Source organism: Lathyrus oleraceus, chromosome 2 (assembly GCF_024323335.1).
Source record: "Lathyrus oleraceus cultivar Zhongwan6 chromosome 2, CAAS_Psat_ZW6_1.0, whole genome shotgun sequence".
Lineage (NCBI taxonomy): Eukaryota > Viridiplantae > Streptophyta > Magnoliopsida > Fabales > Fabaceae > Lathyrus > Lathyrus oleraceus.
In genome coordinates this window covers 379,954,979-379,969,456 of record NC_066580.1, presented here as the reverse complement: position 1 = coordinate 379,969,456, position 14,478 = coordinate 379,954,979, and the positions used below count along the sequence as shown (strand labels likewise).

The 14,478-nt window shown below is 35.9% G+C and overlaps 1 protein-coding gene across 1 annotated transcript; it reads right to left on the bottom strand.

Moving 5' to 3' along the window:
* Positions 1-7,816: 7,816 nt before the first annotated feature.
* On the bottom strand, positions 7,817-12,364 carry LOC127119604 (protein argonaute 7). The gene is made up of 3 exons (XM_051049863.1): positions 11,697-12,364; positions 9,832-11,068; positions 7,817-9,573 (listed from the first exon to the last, which is right to left on the bottom strand). Exons 1-3 carry the CDS (start codon positions 12,049-12,051, stop codon positions 8,106-8,108), a joined length of 3,060 nt encoding a protein of 1,019 aa, XP_050905820.1. The 5' UTR covers positions 12,052-12,364; the 3' UTR covers positions 7,817-8,105.
* Between the last annotated feature and the right edge of the window lie 2,114 nt (positions 12,365-14,478).

Here is a 14,478-nt window from a genome sequence, read left to right as displayed (position 1 = left end):
GAGTTGAATGAATCACGATTTGCCATTGGAATAGCTTAGAGAAAACAGAGCTCGAGCTGCACTTTCAGTTGGTAAATGATGCTCAAAAACACTTCCAAATGATGTCCAAGTGAAGGAACAATGAAGGTTGTTCAAGGGTTTTTGGTGATTTGTGTAGAAATTCACTTTTGAGCAAAAATGCAAAATGTGAGAGTGAGAGAATTCTGTCGTGTGGCTGCAGCTGGCTAGGGTTGTTTGTGCAGAAAAGTTGCTTTTATATTTCTGTTTAACATCTGTAATCCATGTGCTAAGTTGGTTTAACTCAAAATGAACCATTTGCTATTTTGCTAATTGTGTACAAATGAACATGGAGGTGCAAAGCTGTACCCGAATTGGGCCTGAAACCAGCTGCCAATGACATTTGCAAATGCTGTTTTTGGTCTGCACATGAATTGCTGTCCTTGTTTTACTTATGTGAAGCCATTTGCAAGAATTGGCAAATTTGCAACTTTGGCCAAAATGATGATGTAATGGTGGTATGAACATGATTTAGGGCTTGGAGCAAGTTTCAAATATGATTCTAAACATTTCCCAATTGGCCAAAGTGAGAAAAAGTCAAAGAATCAAAAAGTCAACTATGAGTCAAACTTGGTTTTTAAATGAAATAGGTCCAAAAATGCCATTTTGAATGGTAAGGTTTTGATGAATGAAATTTATATTTTTGGAAAGAGGAGGAAAAATGTGGTTTGTAGGAAAAAACCCCACCAAATTTGGCCTTATGGTTCATGAGATATGGCTCTTTGAAGTTCACAAATTTTTGAAATTGAATTGATCATATCTTGACAACCACACATGGGATTTGAGAGTTCTAGGACTTTTTGAAAATGGGAGAACAAGATCTTCAACTTTCATGTTGGGCAAAAATTCATTTGAATCTTGTATCATGATGTAAGTTTAAGATCAAGAAGTTTCCATTTTTGGCAGTTGAAATTACAGGTCCACTTTCTATTTCTGGAAATTTTCTGTTTGACTTGATTTTCTTCCATGATGAGGTTGGACATGATACATGAGGCTTATATAAGCATGAATGAGCTCCTTCAAATCAATTCTATCCATCAAATCATTGATTAAATCCACTGTTGACCAAGTTTGACTTCAGTTGACTTTTCTAGGGTTTTGCATGATTGAACCACTTCTGATGAATTCCAAACCCTAATTCCTTGAGAACTTGATTCCAAATGATGTCCCAAGTTGTATGAGCTCTTGATTATTGATCATGGTGCCCAAATTCTGCAAGAATGGCCACCATCCACTGCTTTGACTGACTGTTGACTGTCTTTGACCTAATTGCTGATGATTGCTTCAACTGCAAGCAAAAAGGTTAGACTGACAATATTTTTGTACTTTTTGAATGATAAACATATGAAAAGCAAAGATATACAAATGCAAAGTATGTTTGGTGATCAAGAAACAACCCACAAGGCCAACTACCCACTAGGAGGGAAGCTAGGGCATGCAATGATCCTTGAGGCCATGATATGATATGATATGGGCCATGAGGGATCTTAGGGCCAAAATTGGGGTCTTACAGCATAGTTCCTAGCATTGTGGATCCCATTGGTCTCTACTATGATAACAATGGTGCTATCGCACAAGCCAAGGAGCCTATATCTCACCAACAATCCAAACACATACTTAGGCGTTATCATCTCATTCGAGAGATAATAGATAGAGGAGATGTGAAAATATGCAGAGTACCTACACTTGACAATATTGCTGACCCACTGACAAAGCCTCTTGCGCAGCAGAAGCATGATGGCCATACTAGATCTATGGGTATTAAGGGTATGCCTGATTGGCTCTAGTGCTAGTGGGAGATTGTTGGTGTAAGCCCTAGAGACCAATACTTTTGGTACTTGTATCGAATTATTTATTAATAATAAAAGGCTTTTTCTTTATTACGTTTGTTTAATAAAGTCCATGGAATAGATAGTCTGTTTAATGTATTAAGTGTGACTTAATCATGAGAACACATTAAACATAAGGACACTATTCTTAAAATATCTGTAGTCGAGCTTTAGTGTGAAGTGGGATAACATTAAAGCATTAAGACTATTATGTTTGTAGATTGATGATCACATCTCATGGATCATGGATAAAGAGTTATCAAGTCTTAAACATAGGCATGAATATTATAAGTAATATTTATACCGGATTGACCCGCTATGAGAATACTATATATAAAGTTATGCAAAGTGTCATAAGTTATTCTCATGGTGATAATGGTGTATACCACTCTTCGACCTGAAACCACTAATGGACCCTAGATGTAGAGTCGAGTGCTTTATTGTTGATCCAACGTTGTCCGTAACTGGATAACCATAAAGACAGTTGATGGGTACTCCACAAAGCATGCTGAGGGACATGAGTGACCTAGATGGAATTTGCCCATCCTGCATAACAGGATAAATGTCTATGGGCCCAATATTGAACTGGACAAGGATGACACGGTCTATGCCTTGTGTTCAATATAGACATAAGGGCAAAAGGGTAATTATACACATAAGTATTATCACAGAAGGAATTGTCAGATCACATGACATTTTCGTGTCTTGGGTAGCAGTGATGTGTTGCTAGATACCGCTCACTATTTATTATGTTAAATGCATGATTTAATATAATTGCCAACGTCACGAAAACCTACAGGGTCACACACAAAGGACGGATTGATGAGAGATAGAGTAATTAAGGAATACCGTAAGGTACGGTGCCCTTAAGTGAATTATAGAACATCGTAAGGTACGGTGTACTTGAGTAGAATACGAAATATGGTAAGGTACCATGGGCTTAAGTGATTTTGGGCATATTATAAGATATGGGCCAAAATACACTTAAGTGGGCTTTTAAGTTTGAAGCCCACACAAGTGGTTCTATAAATAGAACCCTTGTGCAGAAGCATTGATTGCGGTTGCATTACTTTCGTTTTCTCTCTCTCTCTCTCACTCAAAGCCTTCACTCGTACCAGCTAGCACTGTGATTGAAGGAATCCGTTCGTGTGGACTGAGTAGAGACGTTGTCATCGTTCAACGTTCGTGATCGCTCCGTGGATCTGCATCAAAGGTTTTGATCGTCACAAGAGATCTGCACCAAAGGTTTCAGTCGTCACAAGAGGTAAATATTCTATCACTGATCATGACCATTCGTAAGGATCTCTAAAGGAGAAAATTTTAATTTCCGCTGCGTTTTGGACCGCAATTATCCTTCAAAAACCACATTTCTAAAACATCACTCAGAATTGATCTAACATGAATGTGTTGAGTGATGCATTTCTAAAATTAAGGACATTTTTATATTTTCACTTAATGTATTAGGAATATATAAGATGTATTGAAAAATTATCAACCAAATGTCAAGTCTCTTATCAATTCATCTCTCCATCCTAATCATTTCAATTCAATCATTCAATCACATTCTTTTGCCTCCAATCACCTTGCTTTCAGCCCTAGTGGGTTGAACTACGAAAGCTTTGATTTCCTTATTGCACCATAAGGATACGTAGGCAGAAGAATTCAGATTCTTCGCGAGCTATCTTATTTATCAATCTACCTTATTCATAATCCATCATTCATTTCAATAAATTTTATCATTCTTGCCTCACTAATCATCTTGCTTTCAGCCCTAGTGGGCTGAACTACAAAAGCTCTGATTTCCTTATTGCACTATAAGGATACGTAGGCAGGAGAACCCAGTTTCTTCGCGAGCTACCATATTTATCAATCAATAACTCTTCATTCGTTCAATCAATACCATCTTTTTGAGATCAATCATACTTCTCCTTGGACTCCTTGTCTATCAGTCCACCTCATCAATCGAGAGTTGTTTGGCTCGTACCCAAACATTTAATTCATTCTTTTCGGCTAAGACACCACCTTGCTCTTTGATTCAGAGTCTACCTCCTTCTTGGATCCAAGATACTATCCTTCGTTGATCTCGAACTGTTTGTTCCCTATCCAATAATATACTGTTTCCTTGTTCACAATAGTACTTTCTCTTGGGCTCTGCTTTTACCCTTTGAAGACGTTGTAGCACCAGTTCATCTTGTGAATCGAGAGTTGTTTGGCTCGTACCTAGACATTCAATTCATTCCTTTAGTTGAGAGGCTTGTTTACTCTTTGATTTCAAGTTCCATCCAGTTGTGAGTTCCCTTGATACCATTTTGTTTGTACAAGTTATACTTTTCATCATTGTATGTCTCTCTCTCTATTCTCGTGGTTTCGAACTACGATTGCTCTGACTTTCTCATTGCGCAATGAGAATACGTAGGCACGAGGATGCGAATCCTTGGCGAGCATACTCCTAATTATTCCTTCTTCCTCCTTAGAGCATCATTCATATCTTTCAATATTCATTATCTACCTTCGATCATAAATCGTTCATCCAGTGACATACTATTCCTTTAAGATCAGAAATACCCCTTTCTTTGGAATTCCGTATTCATCCTTTTATGAGGTATAGCGAAAAGTACGCATTTCTACCTAGAGTTGTTTGGGACTGTGCCCAAACATTTAATTCCTTCTTTTTTTGGCTAATCACTTTATAGTAGCGGTCCTATTAGTCCACGTATCGGTTAAAGCTATTTTCCTCTATGGTAAAAATCTCATTTCTCTTACAGATTCCAATACACTTTCACCTTTCGGTTTCAAACAATACTTATTTAGTCACTCATTCCGAATATTTATTTTTGTGACTTTGGTCACTTCATTCCGTTCATTTCCACGATACATTCATATTCTTCATTAACTCCATGTGATATACTAGTTATCTTTGAGCCAAACACATTATCCATTTGTGCTCCTTTTTGCGTCACCTTGTGAACCAAAAGATGTTTACAACTGTGCCCAAACACCTATTTCTTCGTCTTTTCAGCTTTACCCTATAACGGCGGTCCTACTAGCTCGCATACTGGTAATAGTCACCTTACTCTTGAGTTCATCTTTTCACCCTTGTTGGAGTTCAAAACACTGTTCTTTTATTCAGACCATACTTCGATCACACTTCTTTTCATCTCCCGCCTCTAGTTTCTTGAACTACGAAGCTCTGAATTCCTCATTACACTATGAGGATACGTAGGCATGAGGGCCTCAATCCTCACCGAGCACTTTATCTATTTCTTTCTTTTCCCTTATTCTTTTGCGGTAATCTTTAGATATGACACCTATTCGAGCGAGAACAATCAAAATGGTTTCCATGGAGTACCATGGCTGTTTGGGGTGCTAATATCTTCCCCTTGCATAACCGACTTCCTTACCCAACATATCTCTTTCCCCTAGGTTTTATTGATATTTTCCCTTTCCATCTGGAATAAATAAAGTTCGATGGTGAATCTGTTGTATGTTCGAGCGTGCGATACATTCGGGTATATTTCCGCTAGCTTCACCAATGTAGGAACGAAACAGATAAAGGCCGGAGATGAAAAAAATGGTGAAGGAGGGTGTGATAGTGGAAAAAATAATGGATGCATGAAATGTTATATTAAAATCTTCTACTTAACAATTATATGTCTATTTTGTTATACATTTCAGGAAGGTGTGCGGGAGATATCCAAATTTGTTGGAATATGTTGAAAGCATAATTTTGGATCAGGTGAAGGAGAAAATTGTTTATGCATGGACCGATCAGGTTAGACACCTTTAGAATACAACAACAAACCCAGTTGAGTCTGCCCATATTACATTGAAGAATTCGTTTGGAAATAGTAAGGGTGGTCCGTGTAGAGATTGGGATTTTGAGATCCCAATGATCAAGAACCAGCATAATGAGATACAAAAATCATTTGGTCAGAGCATCACAATTTTGGAACACATAATTAAAGAAAACAATCTTTATTCTAAGTTGGTCGGCAACATATCTCGAGCAGGTTTGAATTATATTTTTTACGAAGCAAAACGAGTTGGTAATGTAGGCTTCGATAGCGCAAAGTGTGGTAACACAATTATGAAAACGTATGGTCTCCCAAAATGGTTCGCTCATGTTTTTTATTTCATACAAACAGAAAATGTCGCAAATATCGCAAACATCATCCGGTATGTCGCAAATGTCTCCTTTTCCATCGCGACACTCGGGCAAAAATTTAAGATCAATGAGAACACCTCTTTTGCAGATCTGCAATTCAGAGTGCATAATCTCCTACCTTACGAAGAAAATTGAAAAATTATGAAGCTCGAGTATCGTTCATCAATTAACAACGAATGCAAGATTGAATTCAACAACTATGAGCTCAAGACGGATGCAACCAAAAGTTTCGATCGAGGTGGAAGCGGTGATTTCAAGATCAGTCGAAGATATTGTAAAACTATTGAAGCGTCCACCTGGATATTGAAATGTAATATTTAATTTTATGTTAACATCACCTATGTAATGTTGATTTTTATATTATAAATAATAATTTTATTTTATCAAAATATCACCTATGAAATGTAATATTTTTGTTTCATTAGGCTACGGAGATACATCTACGAAAAGATTCTAAAAAATGCATCTTCTAATAAAAAAACCACATTTCTAAAACATCACTCAGAATTGATCTAAGATGAATGTGTTTTGAGTGCATCAAAAGATGCATTTCTAAAATTAAGGATATTTTTATATTTTCACTTAATGTATTAGGAATATATAAGATGTATTCTTTGAAAAATTATCAAAAGATTTTGTAGTAGTATATCATACTAGAAATATGAAGGGATAAATAATCCAGATAATTTAAAAATAGAAATCCCTTTCCTACAATGTGTAAAGTAAGAGAGTCTCTCTAATAATACATTGTGCTGTCATATACTGTGAATCAATCAGTAACTGAGCTACCTAGCTTTTGTGGGGTCTATCTAACAACACTGTATTACACAATTGATTTTTTAGTATACCAATAAACATGGTAGCTTGTCTGTCTTTTTGCTTTGAAATTTGGATTCTTTTTTATCTCTCTCTGTCACTTACACTTTATTAATTCTTGCATTGCATGGCAAAAAGATTATATACTCGTTTACTTTTATTTATACTACTCCTCTACTTGCAATAATAAAGCATCTATTTGACTTGACATCTTTTATTTACACTTATGTGTAAATATTTACTACTACAAGACTGGTTTATGTCATAAGGTGGTGGTTTATACGTTTGGTTTGTTTCCTAAGTTAAAAGCTGCTGCTGCATGCACACAGATTGGATACATAACTAAACTACCTGAATCTCAAGATTCTTTATCATAGGAGGAACTGACAGCTAAATTAATAGTAAAACACACTACAAGCAACTTATATAAAGAGTAGAGTATTGTTTAAAAGATCTTTGAAAAATAAATTTTACCTTATATTTAATGTACTTTTTATTTTATTTTTCTCTTTACTTCCGCAATTAATAAGATTTTTTCAGTGATCTGGATTATTTAAAAATACGTAAAAAGATTGTGTTTTTAGAAAACTTGTTGGTTAACAATGGATAAATTAAAAAATTTGTTTGATTTTGAAATGAGTTCATTCTCATACTCCGGTATCTATCTTTTCCTTGATAGATTAGGAGCGGCCGGTGAATATGGAGCCCGGCTCATTACTCATATGGCCGGTGAATATCGAGCCGGTAGTATAACAAGTGGTATTAGAACAATATAGTCTGTTTCCAAACACAATATTTTGAAACAATCCAACATGAAACCAAACACTGCTAGTTAACAAATGAAGAGCCATTCAACCTGAACTGGACATACTAATATTCTCATGAATGTCAAGAACTAAAACTAGTCAAGAAACACAGTTAGAAACCCTTTCTGACTTACCAACATAAGTTACCTATAAAATGAAAAAATTTCAATTGGATAAAATGCAAAGATTACATATCTGTTTTTCTCATCTTCCATTGATCTTTTATCCTGCACAGTACACTATAGTTTCCATGTGTTTCATTGTCTTCTGTCTCAGAAATCTAAAAATCAAATTACATTACCAAACACTAATACAAACACAGATACTAGACACCAATGCATAGATATAACTAATAGTATGTAATCACAAGCCTCGGTGTCTGACACTGACGCACGGCGGCATGTCTTCAATCTACATAGATTAGCCATCACACTAGCAGTAAAACATAAGCTTCTTGATGTTTTCACTAAGTTTAGGTAGAGGTGGTGTCTTTGGAGGAGCAGCTCTTGATAATGTAGAACTGCTTCTGAATAAACCTAATGACTCAGATCTCTCAAGGTAAAGTCTACCTCGATATGCAGCTAAATGCGCATAATATGCAGGAGGAACCAATGAAATTGGCTTAGTGCACCTAACAAAAGTAAAGCACAAATTGTAAACAAGCTTCTGGAGTTCATCTGAAGTAAACTTGTTTTCGTCCCACAAAACATGATAATGAGTTGGCCTACTTGTTCCCTTCACACCCCAATGGCTACACAGATAAAAATCAAATTCCTTCGGATGAGTGATCACGGAATCAACCACGGTTCCTGGAGGAATATTTTCGTATTGAAAATGAAAGTTGTTGTGTGTTGAAGACTGATCGGTTTCGTCGGGAAACAACCTTGTGTGATGCCTCTTTTGCACAACTACGAAAGTGATAAAAGGTTTATAGCCATGAAACCTTGATGAACATGCTTGTTTTATGGATTGTAGTTCCTCGTCGAGCACTTTGTGGAATTGAGTTTCACTAACACCGTCTCGGAAGAAAATTATTCGGCCGGGGAGTTTTTCAACTTCCTGATAAAAATCGTCAAGCAATTCTCCAACCATTGCGCCGAGATCGGCGATGATTTCTTGTCTATGTGTTTGAGATCTTATTCTTGAAATGTATTTGTTTGCTGTTGGCCAATTCATGCTACCAACAACAGCAGCGACAGATGGACTCGAATCATCAAGAGGATGAGGATGTGTTACATCAGCTCCCATGAACATCACCGGCTCGTCGATGCTAAAAAGACGCGGTAATTGAGAAGGAAGCGAGTTGTACAAAGCAACCGTGCATCCACCGACTTTAGCATTGATCTTGAGAGCCAAATTAGCCAAAAACTGTGAACTTAACTTGACAAGATTCGGATACAGACAGCATTGGCTTACAACACCAACACTTGTCTCAGCAATTCGTTTCAAGTCTCCATAGCCTTTGTGTTTTTTCTCCATTACACAAATAAGAAGCTGCAGGTTGTTTGACGCAACCCTTTGGATTCTATTGAGCTTAGATTCCAAAAGCGTGACGTTGTTAAGAACGTGACTTGATTCAAACTGCGGACTAATAACTGTGTTCTTGTTAAGAAAAATGCCTAATTGTTCACATCTTTGAGTTAACTGGTTTACGAATCTTGGGATATAGGATTTTTGCTCGGGTGTGCCTCCAAAACTTATTAGTGCCCATCTTTCGATCGTAGTTCCTTCAAAAACATGGCCATCTAGAAAGTTCCATTGGCGATCATGACGTGAAGGAGTCAGGTTTCTCACTTGACCTCCATCTCCAAGCTTTAGTTTGGGAGGGTAAAGAATTCTACCGGTCAACCTCGTCATTTCTCTTGAGACTTGAAGTTTGAATTCCTTTTCCTGGTCACCACTGTTAAAAAGGAACACTTTCAATGCATTAAAAGTAGAAAGAAACACATACAAAAACAATGTAATAATCATTTAAACGCCGTTAATCGCTCAGTCCATTTAACTGTCTACATAATCACTTAACAAGTTAATAGACGCTTTGCGGATAGATATTGATTCAGGGACTAATATGACCCAGTTTATTTTTTGAGGGAGAAATGAGACGTCATTCAAATATATAAACAAGAAATATGAAAGTACTTAATCGTGTTGTAATTACCTCGTAGGACCGACATTTCCTTTCATGACGCCTTCAATGATGGTTTTTCGCTCTCCCGGTCTTTGACAGCCCATCTTGAGTATTTTTGCCGTCTGATCATCCGAAAGTTTCCCGAGGAACTTCTGTCCTTCACAGATCACACAAAGCTCCATAGGAAGATAACAAGGTTTGCTCCTACTAATTTGCAAGCATGGTAACTTCCTGAATTGTATGTCATAGTTATAGTGATCTTTAAAGTAACTCATAAGCCTCAAATTCGTTCCATCTCTATCAGGAAACCAAAGGTTTTCAGTTGCCTCTTCGGTTAAACCATAGACACGGTATCTCTGAACGGTTTCTCTATGGCAAACAAAGACTCTGATATTCTTCAACGCTTTCTCCACATCCTTTCTTTCTTCGCAAGTTAGCTCAGTTGCCTTCCTTTGAGAAAGGTCTTTGAAAAACTCGAGACGCTTCTGCAAATACGGAATAACTCCGATACTCTCATGGAAAGCGGTTACTGAAAAATCTACATTGAGAGCAAGTCCTTGTTGCGTCGGTCTAAGACTCTGAAAGAAGCCTCTCAATCCAACAGCTCCTCCACCAATATCTTTGCCTCTCCCCATTGAACTCGAAAAGAATGACCTTCCTACCGGTATACATTTCTCCGTCGGACTTTCCCTCAAAATTACATCCAATGCATGTAGATAATGCTGTGGAAGTGGAATCCCGTCATCGCCTTCTCTGCTCAAGTAGTTAGTCAACTCTTTCCCGTCGATCTTTGAGACTAGTTTGATATTTATCCGGAATAGTTTATGTTGTTCTCGCCTCTCGTTTATATCATTCATTTCTCCATAAGGAGACGACGATTTACTTGAAGGGATCGGAAGGCTTATGTAGAACTCAAGCTTATCATTTTGGAATTCAATTGGACTATAAAGATTCTTCCTCCCATCATACGCCGGAAGAGCACCCGACAAAATCTCCGAATTGCTATTTACCAACTTATGCTTAATTTCCCTAGCAACATCCTTGGAGGGATGAGGAGTAATTTCAACATTGTAATGATATATCTTTTGTGATGAATCAAACTTCACCAAAAAATGGTTTGCAAGGAGAGAAATCACAGGACCTTCTTGTCCACCTGAGTCAGGCCTCCTTGCAACAATCACTTCTTGTGCCCTCCTTGTTGAAATGAGCTTTTTCCCATCATCTTGTTTAAAAGTTGATTCATTTTGCTTATGATGTTCCTTTGTAGCTAAATCATAATCATAAACAAGATATGTTAATCATTTTCACTTCTACAAAAAAAAATTATATAAACATAAATCACTTCCCACTCTACTCTTTTAACTAGAATTAATTTTATTGAATCAATTCATTCAAAATCAATTTTTTTCAGCAGAGAACCAAACACTCACTAAGTATTTTTGTTTCTCATAGTTAGATATGTTTAAGTGAAAAATGCTTTTAGGATAATTTGTCAACATGTTTAAAGCAAATCATTATTGCTTCCTACCAAAGCAACTTTGAGAAAAAAAATCAATTTTGACTTGATGTGAGACCAAATAAGTGATTATTTCACTTTAAATTAAATCTACTATGAGAAAAAAACCAATCTTGATTAAAGTTCACAAACGTATAAAAAATTATTACAACCCCAAATGCAATGTTTAAATAAATATTAAAAGAGATAGAGACAATAAGAAATGTTTTTTTTCACTCTCTCCAAGAAGTCAAAGTAAAAATTGAATTTTTTTCTCAAGAAAACCAAACAAGCATCCCAAAGAACAGATTTTTAGTATCAATATTAAAAAACATAGAATGCAAGCAAAAGGGTATGTTTGAAATGGAAGGAACAATGAAAAATAGTGCTATATACTTACAAGGAGCAAGTGATAGTTGAGAGAGATTGTAATCTGATGAAGGAGAAGTATTGAGTTTGCATGGAAGTTTCTGCAAATGGGTTCTTAATTTGATGGATTGATTTTGAGGGAAAGAAGGAATCAAAGGTAGTTGTTGAAGAGAAGGTAAAGGAAGAAGAGCAGTGTTGTTGAAGAAACCAAGTTGAGTTGAGTAGTGTTGAAACTGATTCTGATGATATAGGTGTTGATGTTGTTGATAGAAGTGATGGTGATGATGGTGATGATGATGATGATGATGATGTTGATGAGAGTTGGTTTCATTACTTGTGATAAAGGTAGTTTTTTTAGTTGAGTCTTGTTGTGTTTGTTGTTCCATGATTATGATATTGGAAGAAGAAAATGGGAAGTGAGAAAGAGAGAATATTTGGTTTTTCTGCTATTATAGTTTGAAGATGTGACAAACAACAGAAACTACAGTACTGGTTTGGTTCAGAGAGAGAGAGAGAGAGAGAGAGAGAGATAGATATGATGATGAAGAAAGAACAAACAAGAGACAGAAAGGGTGGTGTGGTGGGAACAGAGAAGGAGGTGAGAGGTAATAAAGGAACTTTGTTTGGGCTTTTGTTTCTGGCGGTTTTTTAATGCACTATTCTTTGAGATTTTGTTGCTAATATGTTTCAATATAAGAAAAGAAAATTGGACAAATAGTAAAAAAAGATAGAGATTAGACATCAAAATCATTTGTATCCATTGTCATGTGAAGGAAGCTAAAGCACTATTGGATATGAGTACAAGTGTTTCTTTGTTCTAATGGTCCTATAGACTGCTGTACTCTTTGTATCTTTGGTATCATGGTAAATGTGTCATATTTATAATGTGTTTTTGCAACAAAAAATGAGTGTATTTTTTGAAAAATTACTATGGTTACAATCTACTATATTACTAGTATTACAAATGTCAATGAATATAGTAGGTAGGTGATGTCTAGAATATAGTAGGTAGGTGATCTAGACATTTACTATAAATCAGTCATAAATTAATCTTGAGAATTATCAAGGTTTTTAGAATGTAACTCAAGATGTTAGTCTCCTAGACATTTTTTTATTGAGTACTAGTATTAGTTAAGTGTTAGATGGAGTATGACAAATGTTGAGTGGATTCAAATGTTCTAGGAGGCTACAATTTAGGAGGTTATGATGATAATCTTTAGAGGTAGATTAGACATATTTGATTGAAATTAAATGATGATATTGAGGAGCGTTGGAAGCAGATTGAAATGTTTCCTTAAAGGAGAGATGAAGATGGAGTTAACAAGTACAATAGAATCCAAGTCTAAGTGAAAGTGAATAAATTGGTGACATAAAGGAATTTTATGGTAAAAGGGCTAAAACTGTTTGACTTGAAGATGAGGATGTTAACTCTAATTTATTTTATGTTTCAGTCACATATTAAAAAAAAAGAGGAACAAAATTGAGAAGATCCAGTACAAGAGAGATGAATCAGTTAGTGGGTGGCTCTTTCTGCCAACTTAAAATGAAACCAATATTAATATAATTCCAAAAACAGATAATTTGGCATCCTTGAAATAGTGTTGCTTTATTTTTCTATGTAATGTGTTGTATTATGTGATATTAAAGTCCTTGCCAACTTTATTAAAAAAAGAAAGAAGTATTTGCCAACACACTTAAGTTTTTTTTTCTTTTCATAAATGCATTTCGTATGTTAAACTCACTTTTGTTTTTTTGTTGGTCTGTTCTTTTTAAAAAAAAAATGAAATTTATTAAGAAATAGAAGAGGCGATAGCAATTCACTAAATAGAAGAGACAACTCTTGAGATACAACCTACCCAAATTTTAGACCTATTTGTTTTCCCATGTCAACCATGTTATGACCATCTACATTAAAATTCCTATTCAAGAACATAATGGAGGCTTCTTTAAAACCGTTGGGATACAACTCACTCAGGTTTTAGAACCTACTTGTTTCCCATGTCAACCACGTTATGAGCATCTCCATTAATATTCATACTCAAGAACATGACTGAGGTTTCCTTAAAACTACTCAATAATAACCTGCAATCTGCCACAATATTTTCTAAAGCAAGTGAGAATTCAATAGCATTAACATCGTATCTGACTGGACTAACACTTCATCTAGCTTGATATCATGTGCCACTTGGAATCCCCGACTGATGGGTAGTAGTTCCATAGTACTCGGTTCCATAGTGATAAAGTTCTTGTTACACGGGGCAAGCAGAACCTCGTTTGATTGGTTCTGGATTACGCACCCCATAGATACGAATCCCTCCTAAAAGCAGCCAACATCTACCTGTATAACATTAAAACCATGGACCCGAAGCTCCAAATCTACCACATGCACCATCTACTTCTTAAACCTCAACTCCTAATTTTTTTTGTTGAACTCCAAGACATTTTCAAGAGCTTCTTCTGCCACAACATGGGTGGTCTATTCTTGATAATCTAATGAAAATTATAAAGACTATTCACTTGGAAAGTAAGAAAAAACAGAGTGTGAGGAACACTAACGAAAGGCGACATGAAAAATAACCACTTCTCACCTCGTTGTTTTTAAAATTGAGGTTAGAAATTAAAAGATCATGGATTCGATCCATAGCATAAACATTTTTATTATTTCCAGAACTAGATAGCGCACGCATTATTAACACTCTGTGCTTTGTAGAACTGAGGTAATATCTCAATGTTATTACCTCAATTTTATGTAAATACCGTGGGGATAAGTTTTTTTGTACTTTTGTTTGCACTTGTATTATAGAACGATATTC

What these genes read in the sequence shown, in the direction of transcription:
- LOC127119604 (XM_051049863.1), bottom strand. Translation starts at nt 12,051, where the DNA reads ATGGAACAACAAACACAACAAGACTCAACTAAAAAAACTACCTTTATC. An exon ending in TCAACTATCACTTGCTCCTT is followed by an intron (nt 11,069 to 11,696) that starts GTAAGTATATAG and finishes ATTATGATTTAG; the next exon opens with CTACAAAGGAACATCATAAG. An exon ending in GGAAATGTCGGTCCTACGAG is followed by an intron (nt 9,574 to 9,831) that starts GTAATTACAACA and finishes CCTTTTTAACAG; the next exon opens with TGGTGACCAGGAAAAGGAAT.